Raw genomic sequence first — 16,201 nt, 5'->3', positions numbered from 1 at the left:
CATTTCCTCCCTCCCACCCCCACTAGCTCCATCCCCCCCTCCCCACAGACACACTCCAAACTCCACATATTTTCTGCTCTGTCTCTCTCTCACACGAGCCCCATCCACAAGATATGACTTGCATGTACGCCTTGTCCTTCCCAAAGGAACATACACTGCCAATGCAAAGCCAGCGCAGCTCGGATCTCCCTAAAGCAGGGGTGGAAGGATACAGGAGAGGTATGTTATCTAGGGCCCGATCCTGCATTCCTTAACAACCCCTTGAAGTCAGCAGGGGTTTGGGGTACTCCAGGGAAGGCCTGATTGTGCTTTATTTCAAGGCTCGCCGTCTCCAGCCCCCACCAAATTCCCACCCCCCAAGAGCACGGAGAATAGCACTGCACTTCCCGTCTTCTCCCTGCGCACCCATCTGGAGGAGGAGGGGTGGGAAGGCGCTGGGCTGAGGAGTAACCCATTCGGCGCCAGCATGAACTGCTAGCACAATCCACTGCTTAACAAAACTACCCCTCGCCCCCCCCCCCCCATCCCGCAGTCTCCCCTAGAAGCCACTGGGGCAAGGACCCAGCCACATCAGAGGCCGGAGAGCAAGATTTCACGGTTTGCTTTAGAAGATTCCTGTGCAGATAAAACTCGGGTGAAGAAAAGAGCAGGGAGCGGGAGACTGCATGTCGTAAAGGCGATCCCTGAGTCCGATATCCTCCTCCCCCCGCTGCAAGACTTGGCGATAGAGGGATAAAAAGATTTAGAACAAGAGCCAGGCCTTGAGACACTTTCGCCTTCAGAGTGAGCCTCTTTCGAGGTGGCGTTAGCCCAGACCTCAGGCCAGGAGGGGAGCCCCCTGTTCCTTCCACACACGTGTAACAGCGATTGCCTCTGGAGACCTGGCATCTATCGCACGCGTCTGTAACGTACCCTGCATTAGACTGGATCCGAACATAGCACGTAGAATAGTCGATCTCACTGGGTCTGACTCTGGTACCGGGCAGCTGCCACCTCATGTGTCTCTGGCCTATAGCCACCCCCTGTATCTGGCCTGTAGACTCGAGTCCAGTGTGTGTACAAGGGAGAAGCTAGCACACGGCGGAGAGTAACGTGTTGAAATGGGAGGTATCCCCTGCAATTCTAACGCGGGCCTGGGGCCAACAATCCCCGGCCCCTGGAGACGCGGGTCATTAGGGCCCGTTCACCAGCAGCCGCAAATCGCGCACCTCCTGGTGCCGCTCCCAGGGCAGCATTAGCGCGGCTCCAAGCCCCCCCCCCTCTCCCCCCGACCCTTTAGCGCCTGCCCTGGCTATTGTCCTGCGAGGCGGCGAGGCAATGCAAACCCCGCTGTGCCAGGCGGCTGCTAAATCGAAAATGAAAATGCCCAGCGCGGGCCAGCCCTAGATCTGGCCAACGGGAAGGAGGTACGGAGCCCTGCTCTGTTCCAGGGACAGCAGAGCAGTTCCCAGCCCCCCCCCCCCCCCTTCTCTAGGGCTGGAGCAGCTCGAGCCGGGGTAGGGGGGCGATTTCGTCTCGGAGAAGCCACCTAGAGGCGGTTCTCTCGCTCTCTCCCCAGTGGCTCGCTGCGCCCTCCCCTCTGATCATGTTGACATATTCACACGCCATGGAGTAGTAGTGATGCTTTGCTGCAGCGTTACAGTTTCCGACACCTTCTTTTTATAACTCGGCTCTGTCCCCCTCCACCCGACCTGTCAAAACCACGCCTATGGAGCCACACAATTGGTCCGAAAGCGTCAAAGAGCCAATCAACTAGGCTCCAGGTCCCCTGCGACCCATAACACATCCATACAATCTGGTGCAAGGGAAGCAGAGCTCACAGGGAATTCTTGGAGCTGAAAGTCGCTCTCTCTCTCTCCCCTCTGCTGGAGTGTGTCGGAGCGGAGACCAGGGTGTAATTCCAGATAAAAAAGGCAGGGAGAGAGAGAGAGAAGGGAAGGGGGAAAGGAAAGGAAAGAAGAAGAAGAGATTCTTATTGGAATCAGGGCTCCATCCGAAGGCTCTGCGGGGAAGGGGGGGGGAACGGAAGCGAGATTTCACTGCAAATTTTGTAGCTGCTGCTTGCTAGAAGGGTGATCAAGCCAGGGGTCCTTTTCTGTTTTGTGGGGAGTTTTGTTTGTTTTTCTATCCCCCCTTCCCTTCCCAGGCTCTGTTCTGCAGCCTAGCTGTGCAAGGGAGGAAAGGGACCCCCCCCCCCACCGCAACAAGAAACTAAACCACAGCAAGAAAACCCGCCTTCGACCCTTCAACCTCTGCAACCGACGGAGAGGAAAATAAAACCTACACAGGCTCCAGGAGCTCCCGTGTCCACAGCGGCGACATCCTTGGATTTTCTTCTTCTTCTTCTACTACATCCTTTGAAATTGAATGCAAGAACTTCCACTCAGGAAAAAAAATTAAGACTAATCAGCCGCCGCCACCAGGAGAAGCTGTCCTGAGTGATTATGGCTCCTGACTGGGCCACTTGCAGTGTGTAGTTTTTCTGTTTCATGTACTCTGTGTCTGTAGATCTCGCCCCCCCCCACACACACCCTGTTTGGGGTGATTTTCCCCCCCATGATGTACTGTTAGACACCACTCCAGGGCTCCTCCAGCAGTAGGAAGATTCGGGGGGAGTGGATGAGTATACCGATGAGAGATCCAGTAATCCCTGGGACAAGCATGGCTTATCATCCCTTTTTACCTCACCGGGCACCGGACTTTGCCATGAGCGCAGTACTGGGACACCAACCTCCCTTCTTCCCGGCGCTTGCTTTGCCTCCCAATGGAGCGGCTGCCCTCTCCCTTCCCGGGGCTCTGGCCAAACCGATTATGGATCAATTAGTCGGGGCGGCTGAGACTGGCATTCCCTTTTCTTCCCTGGGTCACCAGGCGGCAGCTCATCTGAGGCCTCTCAAAACCCTGGAGCCAGAGGAAGAGGTGGAAGATGACCCCAAAGTGCATCTGGAAGCCAAAGAACTTTGGGAACAATTCCACAAAAGGGGCACAGAAATGGTGATCACTAAATCAGGAAGGTAGGTTGGTGTGTTTGGCTCTTTCTTCCCCTCCACCCCACAATGCAGTGCCAAAGAAAGTCAGCGACTTCCTCCAGAAAACTTGTTTCTTCTGGAATTATGAAAACTTTCAGCCAGCTGAAGTGACAGAGCTGCAGGGCCCTATTCAGCTTCTGAATCACCAATAGTCGATGTTGATTTTGTGTGTGTGAATATGTGTGTATATACACACGTGTGTGAGAGAAAACAGCTCACTGTTACCTTGTGGAATATTAGAAGAGAAACAAATAATTTTGGTTAGGATTTTAACTGGCTTGATTTCTGCTTTACTGCATGTTGTCCTTTATAAACGGGAAAAGGGGCATAATTCTGCTCTTGAAGTAAATACAGCAGTGTTAGATGAAATTACTTATCTTTTTCAGTTGCTTCCTTATGAGTCTGTGTTTCTACTGTGGTCTATGCAAGCTTTGGCGCTGACTAATGGTATTTGGAAATACATAAACTGATAAAAAAGAAAAAAATAATCTTAAACACACAGCAGAGTTATAGGTTTCTGTCCTAGAGAAGGTTTTGCGAGCAATTTTGGTATCCTAGAATATATACATTGATGTGTCTCTATCTATCTATCTATCTATCTATCTATCTATCTATCTATCTATCTATCTATCTATCTTCATTTATGAGTGCACACACAGACGTATATTAAATATGAATGTGGGTATGTTATATGTGTGAGTACTATATAATGTGTATACTAATAACACACGCATATGCGTTATATATATATATATACATACATATATACACAATTAATCGTACTTAATTGTATTTTATTATAAACACTTCTAATTCATATGTAATCTGCAAGAGCAAATAATTCTTAACGAACCATTCCTGAGAAGTAATCCTATAATGCGTATAATAGTAAGATTTAATTTATAGGGTTTTTTTTAATTACATTACTTGTAGATTGTATAGCCACAAAAGAACTGAGAGCGGGAGAAAATTGTCCCTATAGACACTACCGCCTCCCCCCTTTTTTCTGTGGCCAAACTTTTGCATGAAAGATTGAAGAGTATTAGATACTTCTTATTTGTTGCAAAGTCATGTGTTTCCTTTTAAGTGAAGATTGCTGAATGCCAACCACTCGGTATAATAAACAACAAATTTGTGGTATCCTGTTGCAGTTTAGAACTGGACATGGGAGCATAGGGGAATGTGGTTTGCAAGGAGCCCTGCTCAGATATGTTCTCCTGCATGGAGACATTATTGGATTCTGAATTTCACACTTATGTAGAACATTGTGGCTCTCTTCCGGCCCCAGCAGAAAGCTTGTTTCGCCCCCACAGCTAAGGGAATGACTCCTAAAAATGCAGAACATTTACACATTAACCAATGGCTTCCCATGTTCCTTTGTGTAGCACTCAGGGAAATAAAATCAAATAAATACAAATCGCTGCAAGATCCAAATGCTATGTCAGGCTTTGAAGTTTGGGAGTGGAGGGCGGGGAATGTGTGGCGATTATAGGGAAATATACCCATCCTCAACACATGCTTTTTTGAGGAAGAATTTTCTCTTGAAACCTCTAATCGATTGAAAAAAAAAAACCACACACACTTTCGGGGGTGGTGGTGGTAAATCGTGTTTATTTCAGAGCCTTTTGCTATTGAGACATGACATTACTGGTTGAAATGGCACCGGGATATAGGCGTTTATAGTGGGGGGGGGGGTTCTTTTTTGTTTGTATGTTTTTTTTTATCTTGTCTTTTTTCTGTCTGCCTGTTACTCTCTATATCCCTAGGAGAATGTTTCCTCCATTTAAAGTGAGATGCACGGGGCTGGATAAAAAGGCCAAGTACATTTTATTGATGGATATTGTGGCGGCTGATGATTGTAGATATAAATTCCATAATTCCCGGTGGATGGTAGCCGGCAAAGCTGACCCTGAAATGCCAAAGAGAATGTACATCCACCCGGACAGTCCGGCTACAGGAGAACAATGGATGTCCAAAGTCGTCACTTTCCACAAACTTAAACTGACTAACAATATTTCTGACAAGCATGGATTTGTAAGTTCCTTTTCCTTTTGATTCTTCTCTTACTTCTTCTTTCATGCCTTCCCTCCCACCCCCACATAATACAATTTGCAACAGAACCAGCCACTGAGTTTGCAAAGAGGGTGAAGCGTACATAATCGAACAGATCTGGAATATTGCAGGAGGGGGTTTCAAAGAGGGGGGGGGAGAAAAAAGATTAAAAAGAAAGAAGCAGCTTTTGCATTGATTTTAACTCGATAAAGAATAGATTTGTGGAAATAATAATTTTTAAAAAAACCCCTCCTCTGTAACACCCACGTGTCCAGCTTATAATGTAACTTATTTATTTCCCTTTTGATTAATATACTAATTTCAATCTTGGTACATCGAGAAACTCATTGGAGGCAACATTGGCTTTAAAATAGAGATGATCACATTTTTACTGTGGGAAATTATATGAGGATGTGTATAAAGGGTTTAAATGCCCGGGAATGCAAACATTTAAATATATATGAATCAAGATACTATAATGCAAGTCAGAGAGAAAATAAACAGACACAAAAATGAGAGGTCAAGGGGCCCATTCATTTCTACCCACTCCATTACATTTACTGGGTGTGCAGTGATAAAAACTAACTTAATAATTAAATCAAACAAATAGGCTGATAAGTGCTAAAAGAAGTTAAATGATCTTCTCTCTCTCCTTGGGAAGACTGCATAGGAGCAGGGGAGTTGGGGAATCTCTAATGTTGTGAAGATTGCATTTGCTGTCTGTGATTTGATTAGATGATACATTTTTGCTCTTCGCAGAAGGCCTTAAGTGGATTGGGGCCGCCAATTAGTTACAACTAAGGCCCCTGATTGTTTTTTAAATTAAAATACATTTTGTCCTTATCGCAAACGATTCTCCCCCTCCCCCATCGGCTGCCAAAATGCTGGTCGATTTCAAAATGCATAGAGAGATGTATATTAATTGAAAACTGAGGAGTGCAGCTGTCAACGTGTGGGGACTGTAAGGTGTGCGTTGGGAAAGGAGAGGGAACAAATTCATCCTCACAACCGATCACTCTTGTAAGTCCGGTTGTTGTTGTTTTTGTATCTGATTGTGTCCCTCCTCCCCCCGCGATTGCAGACAATTTTAAACTCCATGCACAAATACCAACCGAGGTTCCATATTGTCCGAGCCAATGACATACTGAAGCTGCCCTACAGTACGTTCAGAACCTATGTATTCCCCGAAACTGAATTCATCGCGGTGACCGCATACCAGAATGATAAGGTAAGGCGAGTCCTTTTACGTGCTCTGGCTTTTAATACAGCTTTTCTGGTGCATTGTTGCTTGGAAAATCAGGAAGTCTGCCCGCATTTTTTGCAGTGCAAACAAGGCTCCTAATATCGCGCGTCCAATTTGCCTTGGAAATGTTATTTCAAACGGGAGGGTTTACACTGAGTGTGCACGTGAGGGAGGGTATCTGTGTTTTCGGTGTGGATTAAATACGAGTAACAGGGTCGGTGTGTGTGTGTGTGTGGGGGGGGATGACTTTCAATCCGATCGGTGTTTAGAAAGACAGGCCAGAGCGGGTGCTGTCGTTTGCATTGCCTTTGGCCTTTGCACCAGTTTACCTCCTTTAACAACACTGGGGATAAGGCTGGAAAGCACCTTTGCTTTCTATTATTATTTCTGTCCGGCAGTGTTTTTATTACTGTTATTATTGATTCGGGGGTGGGGGGGATAGGTTCTGATCAGGGAAGCTCTCTAGCAGAGTTTAGCTTTAAGGGCTGAACGAGCCAGTGTGGACAAAAGTTGTAGCGCGCCAGACTTCTGCTTTCCAGGCTGCCAGTGGATCGGTTGCACCCAAGGAGTTGTATGTGGCAGATTGGTGAATGCTGAATTTAGGACAACGGAGACAGGGCTCGGGAACCAAAGAACCAAAACTGGCGGTTTTTTATCCCCCCCCCCCCCCCCACACACACGTTATAACTTCTTTTGTTAAACTAGAAAGTGCTGGATTCAAAGCACCTGGCTGAGTTGCTGCAGTTTTGCGATCTGTACATCCTTGTGTGCCCCCCCTCTTTTATCCCACGAGATGAATATTTTAAAAGTTGGAGGGAAATTCCTCACCCCCTAATTATTCTATTTTAAAGAGCGATTTGTCATTTGGGGGCGGGGGGCAGTTTACACTGGTTCCGCAAGCGTGCTTTTTTGTAAAGAAATCGAAGGGAAATGTATGCAGGCGAGATGAGGCTGAATTTTGCACTGGGACTTGCTAGCAGCGGTGCTCGCTTGGAGCCGTCAGCGGAGCCTGACTTCGTTGCAGAATAGAACTAAATGTACTTGTCTCATTGCCATGAAAGTGTGTGTAAAGCCTATTGTAATGGAGGCAAAGTGCCCCTCGCCTCCTGCTCTATCTTGGCGATCTTGCCCGAGAGGTCAGAACGCACATTCCACGACTCACCTAGCCAGACCTTTGTTAGTTTCGTGCAATCGATAAGTGCTGGGTTTAACTTTATAGACCGAGGAGATACCACGCAGAGTTCAGGGAATCCAAACAGAAGGCATAAGTTATGCTTTAGGGAGCTGCTTTGCTCTCTAAGCGGAGGTTGTTGGGTTTGCAATAAATAAATGAAATACCCGTCCCTCTTACCCGATTTTGTAAATGAAACCCTTGGTGCATTTTTCTAGTGTAAACTCCGCGCCTCGTATTTACAGGCACGCCGCAAACTTGGAGGGGGGCTTAAATCTGCCCAGTGTCTCTTTAAGATCTCCCGGGCCCCACCGATTCTTTAAACAGGCTTTAAAAATGTAAAGCGGATAAGCGAAAACAAATGTTTTCAAGGGTAAACCCAGTGCTTTTTAATCTAAAAAATCTTGATGCATTACAAGGCGTTTTCAATAAAATCAGCTCTATATTCGCCTCCCCCCAACACACGCTGTGCAATATAACTATATAAAGTACTTTATTATATAGCAAGGGGGTGGCTCTGATTCGTTTGCGGTTTAATTATAGCATTTAAAGAGTTTAAACTGAGGCATAACTTTAATGGATCGCAGTGCACTTACTTTAGTTACATTCGTTCCAGCGCGGTATTAGCAACCCTGGGCATTTTCAGTGGAGAGCCATTCTATGCGATTGACTTGACTAAGCCAGTCTGTGTAACTGGGGAGACAAACGTGTCTTTAGAACTGTGCAAAGCCAGAGTATTCAAACGTATAGATCCACCAAGTCATCTGCTTGCCCCTGCCAACGCAAAAATCTTTGCCCCTCCGCTTATTGATTTATGCGCTGTGTCTCTTGAAGAGGAAACCTCCTGCTGTATGTATTGCAGGGGAGGGAGGAGATTTTGAAAATATAGGTGGCTTACTTTGTGGCCTCTCCCCACCTTTTTTCTTTCTTTAGATAACCCAATTAAAAATTGACAACAATCCCTTTGCCAAAGGTTTTCGCGACACCGGGAATGGAAGGAGGGAGAAAAGGTAAGTCTGAAAAGTTGTCCTGTCCTGTTCTTTCTATTTTGCCAACTTTAGAACATGTCCAGAGGTCAAGATAACTTCCAGCTTGCTCCAAACTAGTCCCTTCCCCCCGCCAGATTGAATAAGGAGAGTTTGTTTCATAAAGCAAAACAGATTGCGGGTGATTCGATTGTGTTTTTACCTTTATTTTCTATATTGCATTGCATTGGATTGATATGAGAAGTGGCATTGGTATCTTAAGAAAATGACATACGGGCAAGGATAGAAATCTCTCTTAAAAGAGAAGGATATTAAAGCATGTGTTTGCAGCTGGCTTTGAAAAATAGGAGGAATGAAGTATAGATTTGAGAGCCCACGGTTAAATACATGCCATAGTATACATTGGTATCTTCCTAGGGGTGTTAAAAACCCCTGTCTATACTGAAGAGAAAATATAATACATCTCTTTTATAGAGATGGCACTCTGATTATAAAATTGTCTAGGACATTTTTTTATTTCTATAAAGTAGGAGTAGTTAGTATTTTATATAGAAGCACACAAAGCATTTTTATTGTGGCAAAAGACTTGTTTTAATGCCCTAACAGAGAGGCTTTTTATTTAACTGGGGAGGTGGTATTTTATCAATTTCCGATCAATTTTCAAGATGAAAAATATTGGTTCTTTAACCCTCCCTCCCGTCCCCGTCCCCCCAGCAGAGTGTGAAAACAAAACCCACACTGAAGCCACAAGACGGAAATTATTTCTAATTTCTCTCTAAATATAAATAGATTTCACTCCGGGTTAATTGCTGGTGAAAAGATTACATAAAGTACCTAGCAAAATAACCACTTCCTAGCAATCTTAGCAACCATTAAGATGCCTGATATCCCAGGAACATCCTAACATTTTAAAAGCTAATCGCTTGGGAATTATTTTTTTCCTCCTCATTTATTTAATACTCTGCCCTAGCTAAGTACTGATGCTAACAGCTTCCAAGAATCTCTTCTCATTAGCAGACAATCCGGAGCGTTTTAATTCTGCCTGCAAAAAAATGTATTCCTCCGTAATAAATGTGACCCAATCCCCACCAAACACACGGGGGGGAAAATCTGAAATTTACAAAGTCATTATTAATGCAAAGATTCCGTGGCCCCCATCATGCTGCACGGCCAGAAGGGGGTGGCGGGGTGCAGACGGGCAGTTGTGCTAGTTAGCAGGTTAACTGAAGTCCTGGGTGAGCGAAAAAGCCCCCTGAAGAGGTTCTGCTCCCTCGCTGTCTCCCCAGAAAGCAGCTGACCTTGCAGTCCATGAGAGCTTATGACGAGAGGCAGAAAAAGGAGAACGGCACCTCCGATGAGTCCTCTAGCGAGCAGACCGCCTTTAAGTGCTTCGCTCAGTCCTCGTCCCCCGCCGTGTCTGCGGTGGGCACATCCAACCTGAAAGGTGAGGCTCGTTCCCCGCACGCACCTTCGAGATCCCTACGCCAGAGACCGTCTCTGGGTTGTTGTTGTTTTTCCTTTTGGCGTGAAGGAGAAGTTTCGCTCCTGGCCAGACTTCTGGCTACAGCGAAGCAGATGATTTTGAACATACATCCGCTAAAGGCTCTTTAGATATACAGACCCACTTCTCTTCCCCACCCCTCCCTCGCTTTTTTTCTTCTGCTGCTGTGCTTTGAATCTCTCTCTCTCTTTTTTCCCCCCTTCCCCCTCCCAGTGGTTCAGAAAGGAGCCAGCCCTGAGTCAAGGGAGCAAAGGCAGACCACGGGGCAAAAGTTCAAAACTGGAGCCAGGCCATTAATATTCATGTTTCAATCTGTTATTAAAGGCAGGCTCTTTCCCCAGCCCCCCTTTATAAAATCCTACTTTCTTGCAGAAAAATCACGGTGGATTTATTTTTCTTCCCCTTTTCTCGGCGGTGGTTTTGAAATCTTCCGTGGGCTTTCTGGTTTGTTGGCCAAGACATTGGATTTCTTTTTCAACCCCCCCCCCCTCCCTATTTTGTTTTATTTATTTTGTGGTTTAAAGTCGTGCAGAGGTGGAGGTGGGAGAGGATCTGAAAAACAGACTCGTTCTTAACACCTGGAGGTTGCACTTAGGTTAGGAGATAAAATACCCAGGAATCTTATGCAGGGCCAGGAGGGGTGGGGGTGGGGGATAGGAGGGAAGGAGAGTTTGTTCAAAGCCTGCAGCGGGTTTCCTGTCTTTAAACAGGGGGGGGGGGGGAGGAGTCTGAAAGCTGCAGAAAGTGATTTAGAAACAAACAAAAATCCCATAACGTTATTTTTAACCCCCCCTGTTTAATTACATTTGAATAGGAAAACGAGGATTTTGCTTGGTATACACACACAATGCGCGCCACGACCTGCTCCGAGTTCCAATACAGATTTATGTGGCAGCTAATTCGGATTTACCCCGGTGTAAGTGAGAGGAAGGCTTCTGGCCCGAGGCACGTTCAGTTTGGGGTAGTTTGCCATACGCACGTGTCTGTTGTTCCTCTGCTGATTGGAGTGGAAGGATTCGCTCTGTTTTGAGCTCAGGCTTGCACGGAATATTCCCCCAGCCCTAGGACAGGGGAGCGCCCAGAGAGGTGCTCTCGGGCAGGGCCAGGACCTTGCAATAGCGCCTGCTCCTTTGCCTTTCAGACCTGTGCCCCAGCGAGGCGGAGAGCGACGCCGAGAGCAAAGATGAGCAGCAGCTGCCGGAGGCCAGCGACTCTGGCAAGATCAGCACCACCACGGCGGCGGCGGAAGACCCCCGGGAGAAGGGCGGCAGCCCGGCCAAAGCGCCCTTCTTCTCCACCGACTCGGCGGGCGGCAAGAGCAGGGAAGGCCCCAGCCGAACTGAGAAAGCCCCCCCTGACTCCCGGCACAGCCCAGCCACCATTTCCTCCAGCACCAGAGGCCTGGGCAGCGAGGAGCTCAAAAGCCCCCTCAGGGACGCCCCGAAGGTGGATGAGTCGCGGCTGCTGAGCAAGGACCCCTTCGCCCCGCTCACGGTTCAGACGGACAGCCCGGCGCATCTGAGCCAGGGCCCCCTGCAGAACCTCGGCTTCCCCCACGGCTTGGCCGGCCAGCAGTTCTTCAACCCCCTGGGCAGCGGGCACCCGCTCCTCCTGCACCCTAGTCAGTTCGCCATGGGGGGAGCCTTCTCCAGCATGGCCGCCGGCATGGGCCCCTTGCTGGCCACCGTGTCCGGGGCATCGGCCGGGGTCAGCGGACTGGAAAGCACGGTGATGGCCACAGCGGCGGCTCAAGGACTTTCTGGGGCGTCGGCAGCTGCGCTACCGTTTCATCTCCAACAGCACGTCCTGGCCTCTCAGGTATCCCCCAGGCCTGCCCTTCCTAACCCTGGCACTCTCAGGGTGCTGCTGGGCTAGGGTTCCTTTCCCTCCCCTGCTCTGCCTTTCCCTGAGCACCCAAGGGGTCTGAGTCGCATTTCGTTTACACTGGGTTCTGACTTCTGATTTACACCCCTGCAACTAAGAACAGAGTCAGAACCACCTCCCCCCCACCCCGGTAGGGAGCGGTTTTACAAAATTGCAACGGGTTGAAAGCACCAGGTTGTATAAAAATTAACCTAGGATAGAAAAAAAAGGTTGGGGGGTCTTTGTCTCTTTTTTTAGTCTTTCATTTTAATTTCCTCCTGGGAAACTTGTGTGCAGTGTGTTTGATCTAGATCTGGTTCCCTTCCAAGCTCTATGGCTTCCTTACTTCCAGTAATCCTTACTAACCTCAAGTTTGATGTGTTTGTTTTAAAGAAGCGCAGTGAATTTGGTGATCTGAAGGGTGGGGGGAATCGGTGCTATTTGAAATTCATCAGTCAGCGATGAAAGAGACTGTAGGGCTCTCGAAAGTAAAATAAAAAGATGGTTGGGTAGAAAAAAAAGAGGGGGGGATCTCCACTAATTTCCATTAGGGATCTCGGTGCCTAAACTTCAGCACTCGCATTCCTGTGTAAATGGCCTGATTTTCAGAGGCCTTGGGCCCAGTGGTTTGAATGGGTGATCAGCACCTTTTGTGGAAAGCCTGGGAGGTGTTTCCAAATGAATTGAAGTGACTCCACTTTGGGGCTTGCAAATGGCAGCCTGGCTGTGCCCTTGCCCAGGCCTGATCTGCTGTGGGTGTAAATTCTCACACTCCCGGCTGCTCTGCCTTTGACATGCAGGTCTGCGTGTGTGTCTCCTGTTCCATAAAACAGACCCCAAAGCCCCCCAGCCAGGGAGGTGATTTGTGGCCAGCTGAGGGAGCGGTGTGTTTTCTCTCCGGCTCTCTGGGCTGCATGGGAACATGGACCAAGGGTGAAAAACCACTGACAGTTTCTCTCCCCCCTCCCCCCAACCCCTTTTGCTTCTGTTTTTCTTTTCGCAGGGCCTGGCCATGTCTCCCTTCGGAAGCCTCTTTCCGTACCCCTACACCTACATGGCAGCTGCAGCCGCCGCCTCCTCCGCAGCCAGCAGCTCGGTGCACCGGCACCCTTTCCTCAGCGCGGTCCGCCCTCGATTGAGGTACAGCCCCTACTCCATCCCCGTGCCCCTGCCGGACAGCAGCAGCCTGCTGACCACTGCCCTGCCCACCGGGGCCAGCAGCACAGGGGAGGGCAAATCGAGCAACCTGGCAGCTAGCCCCGCTTCAGTAGCGTTGGACTCTGGCTCGGAACTCAACAGCAGGTCCTCAACTCTCTCCTCGGGCTCCGTGTCCCTGTCGCCCAAACTCTGTTCTGAAAAGGAAGCGACCAGCGAACTGCAGAACATCCAGCGTCTAGTGAGTGGACTTGAATCCAAGCAAGACAGATCCAGGAGTGGGTCTCCTTAGTATTGTCCCCTCTCCACTGCACCCCCTTCCACTCTAGGGACGGGAGGGGGGAAGAGTGGGTTAACAGGGGGGTTCCCCTTTATTGTCTCATTTCAAATCACTCTCGCAGTGCACTTTGTTTGAAGGAAACCACATGGTCCAGCCCAGCTTTCTGCGGACTGCGCTAGCTTATCAGCAAAACGTATCTTGAAAGGGGCGAAGGAGAAGGGGTGGGGGCCTGGAGGTGGAAGAGCTGGTTTGAAAGCTGCTATCAGAGATCATGCTGGTCACAGCAATGACATGTAGGCCAGAGAGGTGGTTGTGTGGGTGGTGTTTATTTCTTTTCTTCAATGTGTAAAGCAAGCAAACAAACATATGGATTAAAAATAAAGTAAGACAAGTGATTTTTTTTTCTAAAAAATGTGTAAGTAACTTGCATATCAGTTCTTTCAATATTGTTTTTTGGGCTGGGTTATTAAATATAGCTCTTGTTAGTCTATATTAAGGGAAGCTGTGTCTTTTGACATATTATTGTGATGTCTCAAAGCCACCTTATGGCTTTTTGCATGTTCCATAGTAGTCCGCTTTTGGGGGTTTTTTGTTTTATTTTTGGATGCTTGTTAAAAATCCCAGGGATAAAAATTAAAAAACAAATAAAAAATATGATCCTTACCCCTTTCTTCCCACCCTTCCCCTTTGTAGCAACAAAAATAAAAAATGTAGCTGGAAAGGGAAAAAATATTTTATCTAAACCTCTGTAGCTTGACTGTAGGTTTATTACAGCTTTCCCTCTTTTACTGTATATGCAATAACAAGGTTTAAACATAATGAGAAGAAAAAAGTGGACACTATTATTAAAACAAAGTATTTATGTAATTATTTGATAACTTGTAAATAAGTGGAATATGAATACTCAAAATTAAACTTTAATTTATTGACAGTGTACATATCTCTGTAAATATGACTGCAGCTGGTTTTTTCTGTTTTGTTTTAGTCATTTTCCAGTTCATACTTCCTTTAAAAATACACCTAAAACCAACAAACCAACCAAATATACCCCAATGATAAGTGATCACTTTTATTTTGGTTCACCACCATGCAAAAACTTAACTGATTTTTTAAAAAAAAGAGCTGAATGCAAAAGAAAAAGAAGAAAAAAAAAATCAATGAACTTAAAAAAGAATGAAAGAAATGTGCCATTGTAGTGGTTAACCCTTGTTTTTCAGTGTTAAAAGTGCTACACCCAGTATAAAATTTCCAAAAAAAAAAAAATTAATAAAATGACAACACACTTCTCCAGTGACTTGAAAGGGGGAAAAAAGAGAGAGAGAGAGAGATGAAGAATCTAGGTTTTTCTTTACTTTTTAAAAGATATTATTTTCCAATTCCCTTGGTGTGTCAAAATCACAATGGATTTTTACTACTGTTATGCTTATTGTTGTCTTTGTTTGAGTGGGTGCATATTTTAATGGCTTGAAAGTCAGATGCTCAGAGCTGGTTAAAAGAAAAATGAAGGTATACTTTGTGTTATATAATTGTCAAGAAGTTCTTGGATTTTCTGTAATCCCCTCCCCCCTTTTAAAAGTCACTGAAGTTTCAATAAATTTTTATTGAAATGTCTTTGGGCTTTTTGTGAAATGCCTTAATAGAAACTTTCCTAAAACTTGAACTGGAGGGAGAAGAGAGGGGTTTATAAAATACTGCCTTTTCTGTCTCTCTCTTCCTTGCTCTATATCAAAACTAAGATCTTCCATGTGAAATGAGTTGAGAAGGATCTCGTTTAAATCAAGCAGTAAAGAGAAGGATGACTTGCAATGTTCCTGGGAAAATACCAAACTGTTTAATAATACACTTTTTTTTCTTCTTTTTCTTTTTAAAAAGTGGATTCATATGCAACTCAGTCAAGTTTTTTTAATGGAAAAATATTAAGTGACATTTGAAAAGTTAATGAGAATGGCTCAGCTTTGCTTTTATCCATCATAAATTAATAAAGCAAAAGTGAAGAATTAGAGAATAGATCTGTTAAAATTTAATGCAAAGGTCTCCTCAAAAGTTTGCAGGTAAAGTGCTTATAATGTGGTGTGGTATTACTATTTTATTTCTTTCCGTCTGTTTTTCGGAGTAGGATAATTCTAAATTTGCCCTGAAAACACATTTTTCTTCCTCCAACTTGTCCTGTTTTTATGGTTGTAATAATAATAATAAAGACATATAAAACGGCTGTAGCAGGAAAACAAATTCAGTATTTAATAATTGGGTTTAGATTCTAGTTACCTACCCCCACCAGGCCTTGGAGGTTATAAGAATAGAAATAAAGAAAATTGGCACCAGCTCTCTGTACATTTGCCAACTCCTTGATCACATTCTCAAGCAGTATATATATATTTTTCCTTGTTAAAAAGATTTTTTTAACAGTTAGTGGCCCATATATTGGAAAGTGATTCATCTCCAGCCAGTAATAAATATTATAAGGATCCATTTCCAGGCTGTATCCTGTTTTATTCTCCCTCCTCCGCCCTGCAAGGCCTCTGAATTGAGTGGTTTGTAGATAAACAGAGGTCCAGTTGGTGAAAGTGGATATATACACAGCAATCTTCTACAAACCTATTAAAATCCCTTTGCAATGGGCACTTGGACGCTTCCCTTAAGGAGAACTACTGCTGAAAACGTCGTGCAAAAGAAAGGGGTTAGTCACACTTTGGGGTTCATTTGATCCGATCTTCGGTTCATGGGGAGTTTTGGAGAGAAAAGGGACATTCCCTCTTAAAATTGAACCCCAATAAAACATTTTTGCTTCTTTATAGTACAGGAAAGACATCAAAATGTTAGAGGCCAACTGTTGACTTTTCTGTACTTTCCCCTGTACTTAGTAGAGGAAAGAAAGTTGACAGGAGTTTTAGGAACATATAGCTGTATGCAGACACAAAGCC

At 45.9% G+C, this 16,201-nt stretch overlaps 1 protein-coding gene across 2 annotated transcripts; it reads left to right on the top strand.

Moving 5' to 3' along the window:
* The first annotated feature begins 2,619 nt into the window (after positions 1-2,619).
* On the top strand, positions 2,620-13,292 carry TBX3 (T-box transcription factor 3). Of its 2 annotated transcripts, none has more exons than XM_065417769.1 (7): positions 2,620-3,014; positions 4,796-5,063; positions 6,163-6,309; positions 8,429-8,505; positions 9,768-9,925; positions 11,124-11,800; positions 12,849-13,292. In XM_065417769.1, the coding sequence occupies exons 1-7, from the start codon at positions 2,620-2,622 to the stop codon at positions 13,290-13,292; spliced, it is 2,166 nt and encodes a 721-aa protein (XP_065273841.1). The 2 variants fall into 2 exon arrangements, with proteins under 2 accessions (XP_065273841.1, XP_065273840.1); XM_065417768.1 differs by having other exon boundaries at positions 4,796-5,074; positions 6,162-6,309.
* Positions 13,293-16,201: the final 2,909 nt, after the last annotated feature.

The sequence above is a fragment of the Emys orbicularis genome, chromosome 16 (assembly GCF_028017835.1).
Source record: "Emys orbicularis isolate rEmyOrb1 chromosome 16, rEmyOrb1.hap1, whole genome shotgun sequence".
Taxonomy (NCBI): Eukaryota; Metazoa; Chordata; order Testudines; family Emydidae; genus Emys; species Emys orbicularis.
This window is presented reverse-complemented; position numbering and strand designations above follow the sequence as displayed.